Genomic DNA, 20,051 nt, shown 5'->3' with positions numbered 1-20,051 from the left:
CACAGCGCAGATATGAAAAAAACATGAAAATTAAAGAACACAAACTCAATATTAAGATTAATCTGGCAGTAATAAAACAATTTAACACAAAATATGAGACAAATAAAACAAAATGTGAGTAAAAGAGCAGCAGTAAAACGCCACAGGCACTTTATCAACCAGTTCAACCTGATTAATAAATCAGATCTTTTGTAGTTTTATCAGTCAGAAAGGAAGAAACACCTTCTTACAAAATCACAAAGCTCACTGAGCAGAACCGAACGGGGCTCTAATCAGGTCTGAAGGAATCTGGTGTGGTCAGAACTGACCCAAACTGAGAACCTGAGCAGCAGCTGCAGGAACAACTTAGAGTTTTTTTCCTCTCAAACTTTATTTATATTTACTTATTTTTATAAGATAAAGTGAGGAGTGCACAGATGTAACCCTGAAGTTATTATTATAAATGTATTATTTACACTGAATTTATCAGCATTATTATTTATTTATTTTGTTCTATTTTCCTAACATTTTACTAGTAATCAATTTTATTTTACACCATCTTACTTGGTTAGCATTTTACTGTTTTATCATAATTTATTTTGCATCTTATTTCACAATTTTGTGTTTCTATAGCTCGTAATATCTTTTATTATTTGTCTTTTATTCTCTTAACCACCCATTTTTATTGTTGTCTTCTTAAACTGTGCATATTTTAGTCTCTAAATCCATTTTAATACTGTGTTTTATCAGACGTTGTCAGTCACTTCTAAAGCACTGTGAATTGCAGTTTGATTTGTTTGACAGGTGCCGTATCAATAAAGTCTGATTATTATCCTGCTTTATGTGATCTGTTCTAATGGTTTATGTGCCTCTTTTGTAACTTCACCTGAAAATTCAATGAAACTTTACAATCAAAAAAGGGGGAAGTGACACAAATATGAAAATTTATGATTTCAAAACGGTTTTGAGGGACTGAGGAAGTAAAAGTCCCAACTCAGCAACTCACTCAAATCACTAGTGAAGTGATTGTGTGGGTAAGTGCGCCCCCTGCTGGTCGGTTTGAGGCCCAACATCCAGTAAACACTGTAATAATAACGGAATAAACATACAGACACAATGCGGAGAAACTCAGAGTGTAAAGCTCATTTATTCATCTGTTATTTTTATTTACAACTGTACACATTATTAACAACATACCTGAAAACTCGTCTGTATATTAACTTAATTGATTTTGAAAAAACACTTCAGCTCCGAAACACACACACACACACACACACACACACACACTCACACACACACACAGAAGCAGTGATGGTGTTTCACAAAGCAGGATTTCTCAGTTAGCTGGATCACTGAAGCCCAAAGTAAGGACCATCCAATCAGAATGACCCTCTTCTCATATCGGTCAGTCGTTATTTTGGGCTTATCTTACCAACTGGAGAAGTTCTGCCTTATGAAAGACCTCCTGGGAGAACCACTGCCCTAAAACACTGACCTGAGACCAGATATCAGATCTGACTGGGCAGTTCTGTGGACGCTGCGGTGAGGGTTTTGGCTTATCCTGGGTTAGTTGTGTGGATGCTGTGGTCAGGGTTCTGGCTTATCCTGGGTTAGTTGTGTGGATGCTGTGGTCAGGGTTCTGGCTGATCCTGGGTCAGTTGTGTGGATGCTGTGGTCAGGGTTCTGGCTGATCCTGGGTCAGTTGTGTGGATGCTGTGGTCAGGGTTCTGGCTGATCCTGGGTCAGTCGCGTGGATGCTGTGGTCAGGGTTCTGGCTGATCCTGGGTCAGTTGTGTGGATGCTGTGGTCAGGGTTCTGGCTGATCCTGGGTCAGTTGTGTGGATGCTGTGGTCAGGGTTCTGGCTGATCCTGGGTCAGTTGTGTGGATGCTGTGGTCAGGGTTCTGGCTGATCCTGGGTCAGTCGCGTGGATGCTGTGGTCAGGGTTCTGGCTGATCCTGGGTCAGGGTTCTGGTTGATCCTGGGTCAGTTGTGTGGATGCTGTGGTCAGGGTTTTGGTTGATCCTGGGTCAGTTGTGTGGATGCTGTGGTCAGGGTTCTGGCTGATCCTGGGTCAGTTGTGTGGGTGCTGTGGTCAGGGTTCTGGCTGATCCTGGGTCAGGGTTCTGGTTGATCCTGGGTCAGTTGTGTGGATGCTGTGGTCAGGGTTCTGGTTGATCCTGGGTCAGTCGCGTGGATGCTGTGGTCAGGGTTCTGGTTGATCCTGGGTCAGTCGTGTGGATGCTGTGGTCAGGGTTCTGGTTGATCCTGGGTCAGTCGCGTGGATGCTGTGGTCAGGGTTCTGGTTGATCCTGGGTCAGTCGTGTGGATGCTGTGGTCAGGGTTCTGGCTGATCCTGGGTCAGGGTTCTGGTTGATCCTGGGTCAGTCGCGTGGATGCTGTGGTCAGGGTTCTGGTTGATCCTGGGTCAGTCGTGTGGATGCTGTGGTCAGGGTTCTGGATGATCCTGGGTCAGCTGTGTGGATGCTGTGGTCAGGGTTCTGGATGATCCTGGGTCAGCTGTGTGGATGCTGTGGTCAGGGTTCTGGATGATCCTGGGTCAGTTGTGTGGATGCTGTGGTCAGGGTTCTGGCTGATCCTGGGTCACTTCTGTGGATGATGCGGTCAGGGTTCTGCCTGATCCTGGGTCAGTCCCTGCTGTATGGTCGCAGTGGCCATGCTGATCGCTTCTTCTAACGTCTGCTGCTCCTCCAGCTGATCAACAGTAATAACAACGATAATAACAGTAACTATTTATTCAAGTCATGTCAAACTGGGAGCTTCTGGTCCAAAGTGCTGTGGAGATCAGCGCTTACCCTCCTCTAACACTGAATTCAGTTAAAGAAGGTCTTGCTAATTAGCTGATGAACTGAATCAGGTGTGTTTAATGAGGCAGTGAACTGAGGTCTGCAGTGTTTTGGCCCGTGAGGACTGGAGCCTGACACACATGATATACACCGGTCAGGCATAACATTCTGACCACTTCCTTGTTTCTACGCTCATTGTCCATTTTATCAGCTCCACTTACTATATAGGGTCACTTTGTAGTTCTACAGTTACAGACTGTAGTCCATCTGTTTCTCTGATACTTTGTTAGCCCCCTTTTACCCTGTTCTTCAGTGGTCAGGACCCCCATGGACCCTCACAGAGCAGGTACTATTTGGGTGGTGGATCATTCTCAGCACTGCAGTAACACTGACGTGGTGGTGGTGTGTTAGTGTGTGTTGTGCTGGTCTGAGTGGATCAGACACAGCAGTGCTGCTGGAGTTTTTAAACTCCTCAGTGTCACTGCTGGACTGAGAATAGTCCACCAACCAGAAATATCCAGCCAACAGCGTCCTGTGGGCAGCGTCCTGTGACCACTGATGAAGGACTGGAGGATGACCAACACAAACTGTGCAGCAGCAGATGAGCTATCGTCTCTGACTTTACATCTACAAGGTGGACCGACAAGGTAGGAGTGTCTAATAGAGTGGACAGTGAGTGGACACAGTGCTTTAAAACTCCAGCAGCACTGCTGTGTCTGATCCACTCGCACCAGCGCAACACACACTAGCACACCGCCACCACCACGTCAGTGTTACTGCAGTGCTGAGAATGATCCACCACCCAAATAGTACCTGCTCTGTGAGGGTCCATGGGGGTCCTGACCACTGAAGAACAGGGTAAAAGGGGGCTAACAAAGTATCAGAGAAACAGATGGACTACAGTCTGTAACTGTAGAACTACAAAGTGCACCTATATAGTAAGTGGAGCTGATAAAATGGACAATGAGTGTAGAAACAAGGAGGTGGTCAGAATGTTATGGCTGATCGGTATAAATGGTACATTTTGTATATTAAAATTGATCAGTAATATAATTATAATGACTAAGATTATAAGCCGCGGAGCTAAGAACAGTAGGAGCCGCGAGCTGCTAATTAATATTATTGAATGCTGTGACGCTGACGTCACACAAAATATTGTTGTTTTCTTTTTTTTCATTGCTTTGTTATTATTTGACCATTCATTTTGTACAATTATTGTAATTTTTGTTATTTCAACAATGTATGCGATATAAAAGAACACACTAAATTATAGACTCTACAAACAATTTAACTAATTAGCAATGCACGCATACTCTGAACACCACAAGAAAAGATAATAACATACAACAATAATAACATAACACAGAAACTTCTGGACGTGGGGTCTACTCCCCTTAGTGGACAGTAAAATGGACGAGCTTGTCCAGAAGAAAGGACATGCAATCCGTGCACAATACAGTTATCAATACAGATTATTCAGCAGTATTAGATGCAGCCCATAGTAATTACATCATCATCAGGGGGACACGCCCATGTGGCACTTAATTAGTGGATTTGGATGATGATAATACTGTACATCACAGTAATTCTGCAGATTGGACTGATGGAATTTGATTTTATTAAATTTGCAAATTTACATTCATTCAAACTTGACAGGCGCTGAATAAGGTGCTGTAGCGTCTGCCTGTGCGCTAACGTTCAGGAGAAGCACGAACCTGCACTGCTATCTGTGTGCCGTTTGCCGTGGCCAACAGCGCCACCTGCTGACACTGAGGAGAGCTCATCCCTGACCCGGCTGACATGATGGCGTCTGATGTTACTATAGCAACCTGAAGGAGAGAAAGAGAGCAGAATGGTTAGTTATTAGCTGTTTGAAATGATTATTATTATTATTATTATTATTATTATTATTTTTGCACAAAACAATTTTGCTCATTGTTGATATAAATCTAATCTCTAATCAAGTCTAATGCAACTGAATCTAATCTGCAGTGTGAAAGCCCACCTGCTGCAGCTCCTTGCCGTCTCGAGTAACCATGGCGACGTGTTGCTGCCTGCCGCTCAGGATGCCCTGGTGGGCGGGCACGGTGATGGTGGTGCCGTCCTGCGCTACCATGGTAATGCCAGCGGTCAGAGCCTGTAGATCTTCAGCGGTCAGATTGACCTGTAACACACAGGCAGCCAAAAATGAAACTAAATGAGGCTAAAATGAGTAAAATTGCACATCATTATTATTATCATCTCGTCTGAATCACGTAGAACACACGTCGACATGACACAGAGGGTGGGTGCCCAAACATTTGCACAAAGCTGGCCTGAACAGCATTTTACAGGCTTTAGATTGTGACTTGGCTGATGGAAAGTACTGAAAGTGTGTCGCTCACAGAGCTTTTGGGCATAAAAAACAACAAAATAAAATAATAAGGCAAATAAAAAAAAATAGCTGTAAAGAAACTAGAATCAGAATCAGTGATGAATATTTGTGACGCGCTCTTCTACTAAAGCTGATTACCCCTGCAAAGCATCCTGGGAGCAAAGTGTCCATCAGTTCATCCCTTCAATTCGGAACAATGTTTGTAATGGCTACTCTGAGGCCCCGTCCCATTTCACCCCTCGCCACCTCTACCACTCAGCACTACCCCTCTGTTCTGCGTGTTCTCGTCTAGGGTAGGGTGTCCTGATTCTTGCTGAGATAGAGGGGGGGGGTGGTGAAGTGTTGGGGCTACATGACCCTCCAAACAGAGGATTTTCAGAGACTCCAAACAGAGAGTTATGAGGAAAAAAGAAAAATCAAAAAGATGGCTGAACAAGAGATCAAAGAAACCCACAAATGTGAGAATTTTCTCTGTTAAAAATCACAATAACCATCATATTCTCTTAGTTTAATGTCATTTCAGTGTATTATGGTCATTTTCTTCATAACAAGCATAAAAAATCCCTAACAGCACTGCTGACATCTTGGCAGCTAAATTTCCTGTTCCACCTTAAACGGTGCAGCAGTTCCATTCTGGAGCCTCAGCCGTCAGAACTGCTGCTCCATTTGAGGCGAAACAGGAAAATCCGAACAAGAAGCTGGTGAATATCTGACTTCAGCTTCATATCACTGAAGAATTAGGGGTGGGTGATAATAAATAATTGCCCCCCTCTTTGAAGATCATATGATGCCCTAAATGTAACTAAAGCCCAGCAGTGAGGAGCTGAACTTTACCCTCCTCTGCTGTCACTGCAGACTGGCAGGGTCGCCTACAGAGCAGCGCTGGTAGCTGTTAATGAAGTGATGCTCTTTTTATTTGAGGGTCCCATTTCAGAGGGAGGATTTCAACCACTACCCTGTAACTCAGTAACAAGGGGCAACACTCGAAAACAAGGGGTAAAAATAAGAAATGGGACTGGGCCTTAGTGTGCCGCCTTGTAAGTGCCCTACGCAGGCTGCATTCAAGACATTTGAAGCGCGCTCAGTAACACTGACTCACTTCTCCGCCCATGAATGATTGAAACTACCTGAGAGCCAATGACATCGTCGGTCTCCATGACAGCCTGAGACTCCTCCTTCTGCTCCGACCCCTCTGCATACACACCCTGCTGCTGCTGAGTAGACTCTATAGCCTCCGTCTCTACACACACACACACACACACACACACACACACACACACACACACACAGTTAGAAACTCTTGTACTTCCAGTAAATTGTCATATTAAGCTATAATAACAGTAATAATATCAGTATTAATGCCCTGGCGGGTGTAAATAACCGAGTGCTAATTATAAACTGAGTCTGTTCTGAATTAAAATTTGGTAGCTAGCATAGCATAAATCGCTAACCGATAGGTAGCCCAAGTTTGAGTTTCGCGTGAGCCGTCCTGATAACTGGGGTAACTACTTTTGTTTTGATTATGGTTGTAATATTTTGATTTTGATCTTTTCACATCTTTTCATGTCAGGTCTGTTTTCTGCACCAAATCATGGAGAGTAGTATCAATAAGAGTATCGATAAGTATTGGTATCAATAGGCAGTATTGGTATTGATAAAATCCTAACGATATCCATCCCTATGTGTGAGTGACACAAAGCCTGAACGCTGCCGGTATAAAGTGTGTGGGTTCTGGGTGTGGACGGTGCTGGAGTCTCAGTGTGAGGTGTGTGTGGTACCCTCGGCGTAGTCTCCGTGTACGGTGCGTTTGTGCATGGCGAGCGTGGAGGTCTGTCGGTAGGTTTTCCCGCAGTGGTTGCAGCTGTACGGTTTGCAGTGCGTGTGAACGACGTGGTGTTTATACAGACTGGAGTATTCCGTAAAACGCTTCCCACATCCGGGAACCGTACACAGATACGGCTTCTCACCTACAGAGACACAGAGAAAGAGAGAGAGAGAGAGAGAGAGAGAGAGAGAGAGAGAGAGAGAGAGAGAGAGAGAGAGAGTCAGTCATTTCTTTACATCATTAAAATGTTTTTCATTTATTTTTGAAGTCAAATATAATAACTTTTACATCACAGTACAGAGAGTAATACAGTGCCCTGCTGGTGATCATACTGTATAAATAATAATAATGCGTGGCCACGACTTATTAAAGCATGGGAACGAGATAATTAAGTCCTGGCCAACAGTAGTGATGTGTGGGAACAAGATCTTAATGTATGGCTATGACGTAGTAAGGTGTGCGAGTGAGATAATTAAGCCTTGGCCACAGCTTAATAAGGCATGATCTCGTTCCCACACCTTACTAAGTCGTGGCCACTCATGTCCACGCGTTATTTTTATTCATACAGGATGTCATCAGCCGGGCTTCGTAGAGTAAATCTGCCTCCATGCAGAAAAACATGCATTTGAAATGTAAGCGTGAGGTTTTCATTTTAAATCAGAAATCTTTTAAATTGTATCATAATTATGCAAATCCATTCCCAAACTTAAAATATCTGAGGGGCTTCTCTGTGTGGAGATACAGAGGAACTAACAAAAAACATAGAGACACAATACATTGCAGCAAAATCTGGCAAACCTGCATGTCTGTATCTTCTGTTTTAAGCATTAAACAAAGTATAATCCCTGAGAATTTCATGCATCTAGTATTGATAGTTCAAAAGTTAAAGCTTACTACAAAATTCAAACGTTTTACAATTACTTTATGGCAGAAAATAAGGCCACGCCCACTTTTTAAAGCCTCTTTATCTCTCAAACTAACAAAATACAAGCTCAAAATTGTGCCCACTGTCTACTCGGGCACAGTGACATTATTAAACTAATAGAGCTCTATGTTGATCGACCACTACTGTGTTTTGACTGTGCTGTCATATTATTACATCCTGTGTCTATTATAGATGCAGTGAATGATGAATATTATATTCTATAGTCTGCAGATAATAATATCTAATTTATGAATTCATGACTCATTCAGAGTCATGTCTCTCAGATCAGTGAGGAGTGTGTGCCGTGCGGAGTGTGTACCCGTGTGTATCCTCATGTGGTTTTTGTAGTTGGTGGCACTGGCGAAGCCTCGTCCACACGCCGGCTCTGGACACAGGTACGGTCTCTCGCCCGTGTGCGTGCGCATGTGGACCTTCCTGATGTTGGAGGTGGTGAAGGAGCGTCCACAGCCTTCGAACGGACACTTAAACGGCTTCTCACCTACAGACAGACAGACAGAGAGAGAGAGAGAGAGAGAGAGAGAGAGAGAGAGAGAGAGAGAGAGAGAGACAGTTACCTGTGTGCGTTAACATTGACATTACCTATGTGCATGTTACCTGTGTGTGTGTGTGACCTGTGTGTGTGTGTGCGTGTCACCTGTGTGCGTGCGGACGTGCTTCTGCAGGTCTCCGGAGGTTTTGAAGGCTTTGTAACACATGTCCTCAGGACACTTGTAGGGTTTCTCTCCGGTGTGCGTGCGCAGGTGGCTCTTCAGGCCGTAGCCGGTGGAGAAGGCTTTAGTGCAGGAGGGGATCTCACAGCGGTACGGACGGTCACCTGTGTGAGATCGCTCATGCACCTGAGGACAGGTACAGGACAGGAGTCAGAGCTGCACAATCGTCACACAGTTCTGCTCTTTTATACTATTTTACATTCACATTATATCCACATCACTGTTCAACGGATTAGAGTCTCTGTTTTCAACAGTCTAAAACCAGCCAGGTTTCAGATTAATGTATAAAATTACTGTAATCTGTTCGTCCTGAACAACTTTCAGATAATCAGACAGCTGTGAATTAAAAAAACAATCATATCCATAATTCATCATATTTCCAAAGGGGGGATCAAATCTCAAGTCAAATAAACAGTTCATTACAGTATATATCATTTTATGCTTATGCAAAGAATTTTCGAAACATTGAATAAAACATTTAAAATGCTTTTCAGTGAAGAGTTTATGATATATATGAATCCAAAGTGTATTACAAAGAAATTACTATGTATAAAATAACAAACACTATTAATATAAATAATAAATATAAATAAAACAGTAGGGCGGGGTTAATTTGCTGTGGGTTGAAATGGACATTCATGAATGAATGACATCACAACCATGATAAATTAAAAAGGGGCTGTTTTCACAGCTTAGTTTCCACATATGGACTAATGTGAAACAACGTTTAAGAAGGACATCAAACCGTTTTTTTTTAAATCCTCCAAAATGTGAGGAAAACTCAGTTTTCCATGATATGGTCCTTCACATCTTTGATGGTTTGTCATCACCATCAAGTGAAAAGCAGCCCAGTTGCTCCTGATAAGCTATAAAACAATCGTGAATGTGAAGAAGTGGCCAGGAGTGTGTTTATACCTTCAGATGGTGTGCCGTGGTGTAGAGTCGGCCGCAGCCCTCGTAGCTGCACTGGAAGCTTTTCTCCCCCTGAGGAGTTTTACAGGAATTCCACGCCTAATAATAATAACCAAATTTTCAGATGATAAGACAAGCGATAAGTTTGTTTATGTTTGAAAATAAACGTGTGTCGCCAGCAAAAACAATGAAGACAAACTAAGTCTGAGAGAAATACTGCCCACAGGAAGCATATAAAAACAAAGAAACAAGATGGGGCCCAATACTGACCCCTGGGGGACACCTGAAGTAAAACGACTGAAAGGTGACAAAAATCAACCTGAGATTACACATTTACTATACACTCTATAAAAAGATGGTTCTCAAGGGTTCTTTAGTAAAGACAATGGTTCTTTTTAGTACCATGAACACTCAAAGAACCATTTGCATGCTTAACTGGTTCTTAGCATGGTGAAATCGTTCTTCAGAGTGAAGGAGAATGTGTTGTATACAGTTCTAAACATCACCAAAAGGGGTTCTGCTATTGCTACAAGCTTGACATCGTAACAATAGGAGAACCCTTTTTGGTCTTTTTGGTGCTATATAGAACCATTTTCAAAAAGGTTCTATGTAGAACCATATACAACACATTCTCCATCAATCTGAAGAACCATTTCACCATGCAGAGAACAAGTGAAATGGTTCTATATAAAAGTCAGAGTTCTGAATAGAAGCACTGTCTTTACTAAAGAACCCTTGAAGAACCATCTTTTTTAAGAGTGTAGACGTACTTTTATGTGACATCATTTCAGCGTGCAGCAGTGTCAGCTTGGTTGTTGAAATATTAGCATTTTAACTCCTTAATAATCCCAAAATTCAGAGGATCCAGGACAATTTAATAAAATGCTGTTTATTTTTTCTGTGAAGATAAACAGCTTAGATCCAGAGTTCCTAACACGGGCGTGACACCGACACAGAATGACGACACGACTTCTGAGACCTTTTCAGAGGAGAAACACCCTGAGAGTGACGTGTGTGGTGCTCAGAGACGGACCAAGTACATCTCTGTATGAAGGTAAATGCATTTGGGACAGAGCCGGTTTACCTGCACTTACCTTCACTCCATTAGCCCCGGCACTGTTCTCATCCATCTCCACCTTAGAACTCGTCAGCTACAGACCACACACAGTAAAACAACACATCAGCCTGTTTCTAATCATCAACAATAACTGTCCGTGAACTTGGACACATGGGTTAATTAGTCCCTGCTACAATCAATAAATAAACAAATAAACAAATAAATAAATAAACAAACTTCTGTCCACATTTTAACAACACCGTTATTATTATCACCAACATTATATGAGCCTAAGAGGAAGACAGCTGCACCACACAGAGAATATGTGCTGAATATTTGAGAAACAGAACAGGACTGTGATTCGGTCGCAGTAGATCGTCTCAGCCGTGATTCCGTTCACCATAACACACAACCTCCAGCGCTCCGCTGCTTCCATACAACAGTTTTAAGCCCTGTTCGGGTGGGATTAGTTTTATATGAGGAGGTGGGTAATGTAATTATTACCGGTGTTTCTCAGTGAGTTTAGTCCCGTCAGAATGCAGAGCGTCAGTCATTTTTACGGACTGCGCTTTCCTGCATCAGTAAAGATTCCAGTGCCTTTTACCTTCCATAACACAAGATGTAGAAATAACTCCAGATTACGTTAATCTCGTGCGAATAAACAGTAAAAACACTATCATATTCTGTGGAAAAGGAGTTTTGAAGTTCTGAACGTGTGTCCGTTTATTAGGAGGAGTAACGTTAGCGCGCTCGGCTAAAGCGTTTGGGAAATGGAGACTGAAACTGAGGAGCGGCAACGATCTGATAAACAGCAGGGGGCGCTCTCACAATATTCACTACTTACAGTTTAGCACACTTTTGCTTAGTTGTATTTTACATCTATAACAGCAGCTGTCTAGCTAACTAACTTACATTTTTAGCATTATTTTGGTTTTGGGTTTACGTTTCAGCTGTGGACGGATCGTCGGCTGCTTGGCAACAGACATGACAGCTCATTATCAACCTCGATCGAGTAGTTTAGGACGTCCTAACTTGAGATACTGTAGGTAGACAGATTCTGTAATCCTTATTTTTGAATATTGGCGATTTTTTCTACCTAAAAAAATAGTTACACACAAGTGGCCATGGTGCTACCAATGTTGTTTCCAGTGGTCAGTGTAACAGTACAGGTGTGGTTAAAAAAAACCCAAAAAAAACACTTTTCAACCAATCAGACTGTGCGGGTGGGGCTAAATGCGGTATATGAGCTGTCTGTTATGAGTACTATGGTTATTGTGCACTAAAGCTCTGTGTGCGGGTTTCTGACCCGTGCAGAGTAGTTCTCCAGCGTGCTGATGGTGTCGGGGTCCGCAGTGAGCTCCTCCAGCACGCCCCCGGCCTGTACGGTGAGTATGGCGCTCCCTGGCTGCAGGGCTGATGGGTGGTGGATGTACGCTGTGCTGCCATCCTCCAGCTGCACCGCCTCCACCGCACCGGGGTCAAAACCATCTGCATTCAGAGAGGTCAAAGGTCAGACACTTCGGCAAAAAAAAAGACACTTCGGCCACACAAAAGCAAACGCCGCACTAAATAGTGTGTCGCAAAAGTTCACCACCGTTAGTAGTATATCCATTAGTATAGTGTTGCATAGTATACCATACTATAGTGTAGTATGCTGCGTGTGGTACCTTTAGTCATGTTTTAGGCTATGTGTGGTACCTTTAGTCATGTTTTATGCTGTGTGTGGTAACTTTAGTCATGTTTTAGGCTGTGTGTGGCACCTGTAGTCATGTTTTAGGCTGTGTGTGGCACCTGTAGTCATGTTTTAGGCTATGTGTGGTACCTTTAGTCATGTTTTATGCTGTGTGTGGTACCTTTAGTCATGTTTTATGCTGTGTGTGGTACCTTTAGTCATGTTTTAGGCTATGTGTGGTACCTTTAGTCATGTTTTATGCTGTGTGTGGTAACTTTAGTCATGTTTTATGCTGTGTGTGGTACCTTTAGTCATGTTTTAGGCTATGTGTGGTACCTTTAGTCATGTTTTATGCTGTGTGTGGTAACTTTAGTCATGTTTTAGGCTGTGTGTGGCACCTGTAGTCATGTTTGAGGCTATGTGTGGTAACTTTAGTCATGTTTTATGCTGTGTGTGGTACCTTTAGTCATGTTTTAGGCTATGTGTGGTACCTTTAGTCATGTTTTATGCTGTGTGTGGTAACTTTAGTCATGTTTTATGCTGTGTGTGGTACCTTTAGTCATGTTTTAGGCTATGTGTGGTACCTTTAGTCATGTTTGAGGCTGCGTGTGGTACCTGTAGTCATGTTTTAGGCTATGTGTGGTAACTTTAGTCATGTTTTATGCTGTGTGTGGTACCTTTAGTCATGTTTTAGGCTATGTGTGGTACCTTTAGTCATGTTTGAGGCTGCGTGTGGTACCTGTAGTCATGTTTGAGGCTGCGTGTGGTACCTGTAGTCATGTTCGAGGCTGCGCGTGGTACCTTTAGTCATGTTTGAGGCTGTGTGTGGTACCTTAAGGTGTGTTTTAGGCTGCGTGTGTATGTTACCTTTAGGTGTGCGGTGGATGTAGGCTGTGGTGCCGTCCTCAAGCTGGACCGCCTGACCATCTTCAAACGGCAGAGTGTCTGAAAGAGAACAAAGCAGAGAATAAGAGAGACTGACCTGTGATGTATGTACTACTTTACTCTGGCCACTGAGCTGGTTTATTATCCTAAAAAAAATAAAATCATGCAAACTGACCTTTCTGCTGCACTGTGACCTGCTGGATGTATGCTGTGGTTCCGTCCTCCAGCTGGATGGTGTCTCCTTCAACCAGATTACTGTCTGAGAGAGAGAGAGAGGAGGGAGAGAGAGAGAGAGAGAGAGAGAGAGAACACAGCAACTCAAGTTAGTTGACTTTTGTCCCCTGTATCTATACTGAAGAGTTCTGTCTTACTGTCTCGCCACTGTGAAGGTGCTCAGATAATATGCTAAAACAGCTGTACAAACATAAAGTACAAACATAAAAGAAAGCATGACATATTCCACTCATGATATACATAAAAAGTGCTGCCTCACCTTTATTCATGTTTTAGGCTGTGTGTGGTACCTTTAGTCGCGTTTTAGGCTGTCTGTGGTACCTTTAGGTGTGTTTTAGGTTGTCTGTGGTACCTTTAGGTGCGTTTTAGGCTGTGTTTGGTACCTTTAGTCGCGTTTTAGGCTGTCTGTGGTACCTTTAGGTGCGTTTTAGGCTGTGTGTGGTACCTTTAGTTGCATTTTAGGCTGTGTGTGGTACCTTTAGGTGCGTTTTAGGCTGTGTTTGGTACCTTTAGTCGCGTTTTAGGCTGTCTGTGGTACCTTTAGGTGCGTTTTAGGCTGTGTGTGGTACCTTTAGTTGCATTTTAGGCTGTGTGTGGTACCTTTAGGTGTGTTTTAGGCTGTGTGTGGTACCTTTAGGTGCGTTTTAGGCTGTCTGTGGTACCTTTAGGTGCGTTTTAGGCTGTGTGTGGTACCTTTAGTCACGTTTTAGGCTGTGTGTGGTACCTTTAGTTGTGTTTTAGGCTGTGTTTGGTACCTTTAGTCGTGACATGAAAATACAAACACTGTGCACGTAGACGTTAAGTAACTGTAATGCTGTCTGTGTTGTCATCATGTATTCTCACTGAACGTTACTGTATTTATTGTGGAGGTCTGAGAGAAGCAGCTCAGTATTCCGTTGTACTTCCGGCACATGAAAATAACAAGTCCAGACTGTGATGTGGATTCTGTCTCACCGTTAATCGCCTGCTGGATGTAGGCGGTGGAGCCATCACTCAGAGCTACAGCCTGCAGCCCCAAACTCTCCATCCTACTGCACACACACTACCTATACAACACACACACACACACACACACACATACAGGGTCACAGTCCAGCACACAGTCCTGCTCCAGACCCACCTGTGTCCTAAATACTCAAACAACCCTTATTCACTTCCCCTAAACCCTTCTACCTGCTATCTCAGAAACAGTGACTTCAGAAGAGAAGACTTCAAAGAGCCCTTATCATGAAAAAAATGATTTTATCCTCACTTTTTTTGAATGAAGGAGTTTGATGTGTGTATAGACGGAGTAGTATCTTCAACGGTGTGCTCAGAACAATAACACACAAGTCAATATATGTAAATATTGTTACTTTCAAAACAGGCTGTTCTGATTTCATGATGTTTGTGATGTCACAAAACCAACACATTCATTCTTGGCTGTGTGGAAAAACCTCTGGTTGTCAAAAGGGGCTGTAGCCCGGCGCGCTATGCTATGGGCTGAATCAGAAACGGCTGCCCCCAGGTTATAAAATAACACTCCATTAGTGCATTTTAGGTCAAATAAAAAGTCATTTGGAATTCAACCGTATGCTGCACGACTCTCCATTTAAAGGGAATTCCACTGGGTTCCAGAATTTGTGCATAATTCATTTGTTGAGGTGTGAACAGAGAGATTCAGAGTGGTTTGGTGTGAAATGATTCAGATGTCTTTACAGTGGTGGTGATAGGAACCAGGGGTCGCCATGACTACAACACAGATATAGACATTTTATTTACTATCCAGAACCACCAGTGAACCTACACGAGTCTTCTGAGTCTATATGGAATGTTGATGATGGAAAATAGTGGAAAATCTGAAATAATAAGTTTTCTTTGGGGACTATTTTGCCTCACAGCGCCCTGCATGTATCCCTCCACCATGAATGGAGTTTAAGTTCTCTAAACTATCATAAACAGTGTCTCAGTCATCAGGCAGTGAATTCATAACCATTTCATGTAGGAACTTTCTGTGAGGGAGCTTTTAGAGGTGGACGTCTGGTTCCTATCACCACCACTGTGAACAGTTCTGACTCAGTAAGCTTCTCTAGAACGGAGCGTTTCACACCAAACCACTCTGAACAGCTCCGTCCTGCTGAAAAAACTCATAGAAAGCATTGTTTTTCTATTGGTTCCTGATGGTTTTGTAATGTGTTTTGGCTTTTTTAATGGGTTGATATTACAGTGTAAAGGATCCTAATGGTTTAAGGTTTAAAAGGCTGATTCTCAATGCATTTGATGGCTTCCTAATGGGATCTAAAAGCGTTCTACAGGAAACTAGTGGTCTCTATTGGAAATCACTAAGCCAATTCCCATTAAAATGGTTTCTAATTGTCTTTTTCAGCAGGGTGTTTATATCTTTACTTATTTTTTAATATCTTTTATGTTTATATCTTTATATTATTAATTCATTCATTTAATCGTGCTGAAATTGTGAAAATCAGTGGACTTGCCCTCAGGGGCCTAAAGCCATAGCTTCATGTCATACTGTACAGACTGTCATGCAGAAAGTTCAGAGGTAGCTACAACACTTGGTGCTGTTGGCTAAGGACAAACATGCTATTAAGTAGCTTATGATGGGGTTAGTTTAGTTCAGGCCGTTTAATTAACAGACAGAGCTGTTTTTAAGGTTAAAACACACCAACTGTATAAAAACTGAACCACTTTCGCTCCAGCAGTTATTAAAGACTCTGTAGTTCAGTTTCGACACTCAGAGTCGCACAATGTCAGCAGCTAACACGACGCTAAATACCCGGTCCACCTTAAACAGCACAGCAGTTACACCCGCGTGTCCATGTGCCAAAACGTTACTACTACACCATTTAAGGTGGACCGAAAAAATTCGGACAAGAATCCAACTCTAACTTCGGGCAGCTAACAGGCTGTAGCCGCGTTTTAGCGTCGCTAACCCGCGTCTATCTGAAGACAGCGATCGAACCAGATTGAAAGTAAGACCGTGATGTGTGAAACTGAACACAAAGCGAAGCAAACCCGGGTGTTTTATTTCCAAAGCGCGGTAAACCCGCTTTTTATCGCTCGGACCTGCTGTTAGCGGCTAGGCTAACTGAAGCCTGTCTGAGGGCAGAAGGCCGCTTTTCTCCGAGCAGCGCCTCAATCTGAGCGGCTACAGCGCAGCAAACACCACCCGCTTCAGTTTCACAGCCTGCTTTTCGGATTTTCAGATTCGGACGAACTTTAATGAGCTCCGATTCGCGGCTACTGCCGAGTTTAGCTCCAGCTCTCCCCCATTTTCTATCCCATCTCTCCCTCTGCTGCAGCGCAAACTGGGATAGCTACTCACCGCCATGAGCCCCGGAACATGGATGAGTTCAGTCACTCACAGAGTAATCATCACAATAACAGAGAAAAACACAAAACCATATAAAATACTGATAAAATACAAAACACGGACAACCCGCTCACACAATAATAATAACAACAATAATAACAATAATAATAATAATAGAGATACAAAATAATATATAAAAAATACAAAATAATAAATAAAATACTATTAAAATATGACGAGTTAATTTACTTAAATAAAGTTCTAAATAATAACAGAACAAAAAAACAAAATAATATAAAAATACTAATAAATAAAAAACATGGACAAGTCCACCCACTCACATAATAATAATGTTAATAATAATAATAATAGTAATAACAATAATAATAATAATAACAATAATAATAATAATAATAGAGATACAAAATAATATATAAAAAATACAAAATAATAAATAAAATACTATTGAAATATGACGAGTTAATTTACTTAAATAAAGTTCTAAATAATAACAACAAAAAAACAAAATCATATAAAAATACTAACAAATATAAAACATGGACAAGTTCACCCAATCACATAATAATAATGTTAATATTAATAATACTAGTAATAATAATAATAATAATAATACAGATACAAAATAATATATAGAAAATACAAAATAATATATAAAATACTAATAAAACAGGACGAGTTAATTTACTTAAAGTTCCAAATATTAATAATAACAGAAGAAAAATACAAAATATTGATAAAATATTAATTAATAAAAACAACTGATAAATTCACTCACTCAAATAAGAATAATAATACTAATGATTATGATTCAGGTGCCCTTTATAATCTCCCTACACCGTTTTTATTGGATAGTTAATATATTTAAGATTACATGAGTTCCAATATATATACTCAACGCATATCACATTATAAAATACAACTCAAATAGTCATTTATTTTTCGTGATTTTATAACTTTTTGTGAGTGGGAATTTAAGTGTAAAAGATAAACTTAAACCTACACTAATCAATACAATAACTATGCATGGCATAATCCCTTTTCTAAAATATACTAAATATTACTTTAAACTTCATTGTTAACACGATAAAAGTGCATGAAAACGTTTAAGTGAAAAAAGCATGTAATTATATATATATTTTATAGAAATTTTACATATCCATATAGACCATCATTGAAGTTCCACCTCAAATATTACAAAATAAAAGTCATTTTCACGTCATTTTCCATGATTAAACGTATATGTACATTAACACAAAATATATTAAATGAATATAAACGCTTTTAATTTTAAGTTAGCTGTGTACTTGAGTTTTGCTTTGCACTCTGTCAAGCCAAAATGTTTAACCATAAAAATAATTTCATGTCACGTCGCCTGTAGAGGAGCCGAGTCGTTCAACATTTATGAGCTTTTGTTTTTCTGCGTCCTTGACAGGGACTATTAAACACAACCTTCACCCGCCACACACTAAAGATACAGAGAGAACAGTTCACGTAATTACAGTGTTCAGAGTATTCTCACAATTAACTGTTAAAAACTGACATTAGGAGGTTTAAGCTTAACGTTAACAGGGTGCAGGTCGGGCAGTTCGTCCTAAAATACCCCCCTCTGTCACAGCACGGCTGTGACGCACATTGATAACTGCTTTGTTTCTTTGTCTTAAATGCTAAAATATTCATAAAGGAAACACAAGAAACACAAGAGGATTTCAGAGAGGAAAACCTTTATAAACAGCAGCGTTTGTTTACATTAGAAATCCCGCAGTAGTGCCAGAATCACCATCTTAGATTCATATCATTATTTATTTATTTATTTATTTATTCATCATTATAAACATCTTATTCAAAATAAACTGATTACTTATCAGCAGTATCAGCTCCATACTGTAAATAACAAGCCACAAACATAATCTGCAACAGTCTGAGGAAAAACGATGTGCAGAGAACAGATTTAATGGAGTGGGGTGACCGAGCATGCTAACGCGGCTAACAGCGAAAGAAAGCTGACAAGTTAGCATAGCGCTAACTGGCAAAATGACACCATGCTAACTAGCAGCTACTCATCATTTGGTAGCCACTAGTTAGCTTTAAGTCTTTTATATGATGCTAATTGTGGCTATGTTAGCATTTTACCACTGAACTTGAAGCTAAAGGGGAGCTCCACTGATTTTTCAAAAAATTCTGTATAACTCAATCATTAAGATCTAAACAGAGTCGCTCAGAGTGGTTTAGTGTGAAACACTCCGTTCTAGAGAAACTTCAGAACTGTTCACAGTGGTGGTGATAGGAACCAGACGTCCACCTCTAAAAGCTCCCTCACAGAAAGTTCCTACATGAAATGGTTATGAATTCACTGCCTGATGACTGAGACACTGTTTTATGATAGTTTAGAGATCTTAAACTCCATTCATGGTGGAGGGATACATGCAGGGCGCTGTGAGGCAAAATAGTCCCCAAAGAAAACTTATTATTTCAGATTTTCCACTATTTTCCATCATCAACATTCCATATAGACTCAGAAGACTCGTGTAGGTTCACTGGTGGTTCTGGATAGAAAATAAAATGTCTATATCTGTGTCGTAGTCATGGCGACCCCTGGTTCCTATCACCACCACTGTTAAGACATCTGAACCATTTCACACCAAACCACTCTGAATCTCTCTGTTTACACCTCACACACTGAATTATGTGGGAACTTTGAAAAAATCAGTGGAATTCCCTTTCAGCATTCCTGGTTCTCATCCAGAATGTCCAAACTTCGTCTTAGTGAAGGAATATGAGGAGCAGATAATACTGACGAGTATAAGGAAAAGTACAGCAACTGTGTGCTTACAGACACATAGACGAGAAGATAAAGGAGATATAAAGGGGAACGATGGAGAAACAGTGTCGGCACATCGATGCACAATGCCAACAAATCTTAAAGTGCTTTTTAGGGGTTATTTTTGCAAGAGGCAACAGGAAGAAACCATGCAGGCAAACATGAAAAACTATGGCAGTGGTGGCTTCGCCTCAGAGAGCTTAGCGCTGGCACACAGCACGTACATATCGAAGAAACCATTTATAAATCAAAGGAAAAGATTTAAAGCGACAGTTCAGCCAAAAATCACATTCACCCAGTTTCCCCACTCACGTCCAAACTCAGTCGATCAGTCGGGACATGTTTGATGTCTGAAGTTAGCAAGTCTTTTTGAGATGAATCGACTCCACAAGGGTGTGATACTTCAGTCATGCAGTTAGCACAATGCTAATGCTGGGGTATTATGCTTCCATTACATGTTAGCTGCATTAGCCTCGTAGCTCCAGAGCTAAAACTAACAAAG

General features: G+C 41.3%; 1 protein-coding gene across 3 annotated transcripts; it reads right to left on the bottom strand.

Moving 5' to 3' along the window:
- Positions 1–1,107: 1,107 nt before the first annotated feature.
- znf76 (zinc finger protein 76) lies at positions 1,108–16,754 on the bottom strand. Of its 3 annotated transcripts, none has more exons than XM_036559114.1 (14): positions 16,723–16,754; positions 14,355–14,446; positions 13,342–13,425; positions 13,149–13,226; positions 11,916–12,097; positions 10,647–10,703; positions 9,556–9,651; positions 8,565–8,766; positions 8,229–8,408; positions 6,938–7,126; positions 6,287–6,399; positions 4,791–4,949; positions 4,501–4,614; positions 1,108–2,693 (listed from the first exon to the last, which is right to left on the bottom strand). In XM_036559114.1, exons 2-14 carry the CDS (start codon positions 14,425–14,427, stop codon positions 2,604–2,606), a joined length of 1,617 nt encoding a protein of 538 aa, XP_036415007.1. In that variant the 5' UTR covers positions 14,428–14,446; positions 16,723–16,754; the 3' UTR covers positions 1,108–2,603. The 3 variants fall into 3 exon arrangements, with proteins under 3 accessions (XP_036415007.1, XP_036415009.1, XP_036415008.1); XM_036559116.1 differs by lacking the exon at positions 16,723–16,754 and adding an exon at positions 16,464–16,716; XM_036559115.1 differs by lacking the exon at positions 16,723–16,754 and adding an exon at positions 14,653–15,064.
- Positions 16,755–20,051: the final 3,297 nt, after the last annotated feature.

Source organism: Colossoma macropomum, unplaced genomic scaffold (assembly GCF_904425465.1).
Source record: "Colossoma macropomum unplaced genomic scaffold, Colossoma_macropomum, whole genome shotgun sequence".
Taxonomy (NCBI): domain Eukaryota; kingdom Metazoa; phylum Chordata; class Actinopteri; order Characiformes; family Serrasalmidae; genus Colossoma; species Colossoma macropomum.
Note: the sequence above shows the minus strand (reverse complement) of the source record. Positions and strands in the feature narration are given on the sequence as shown.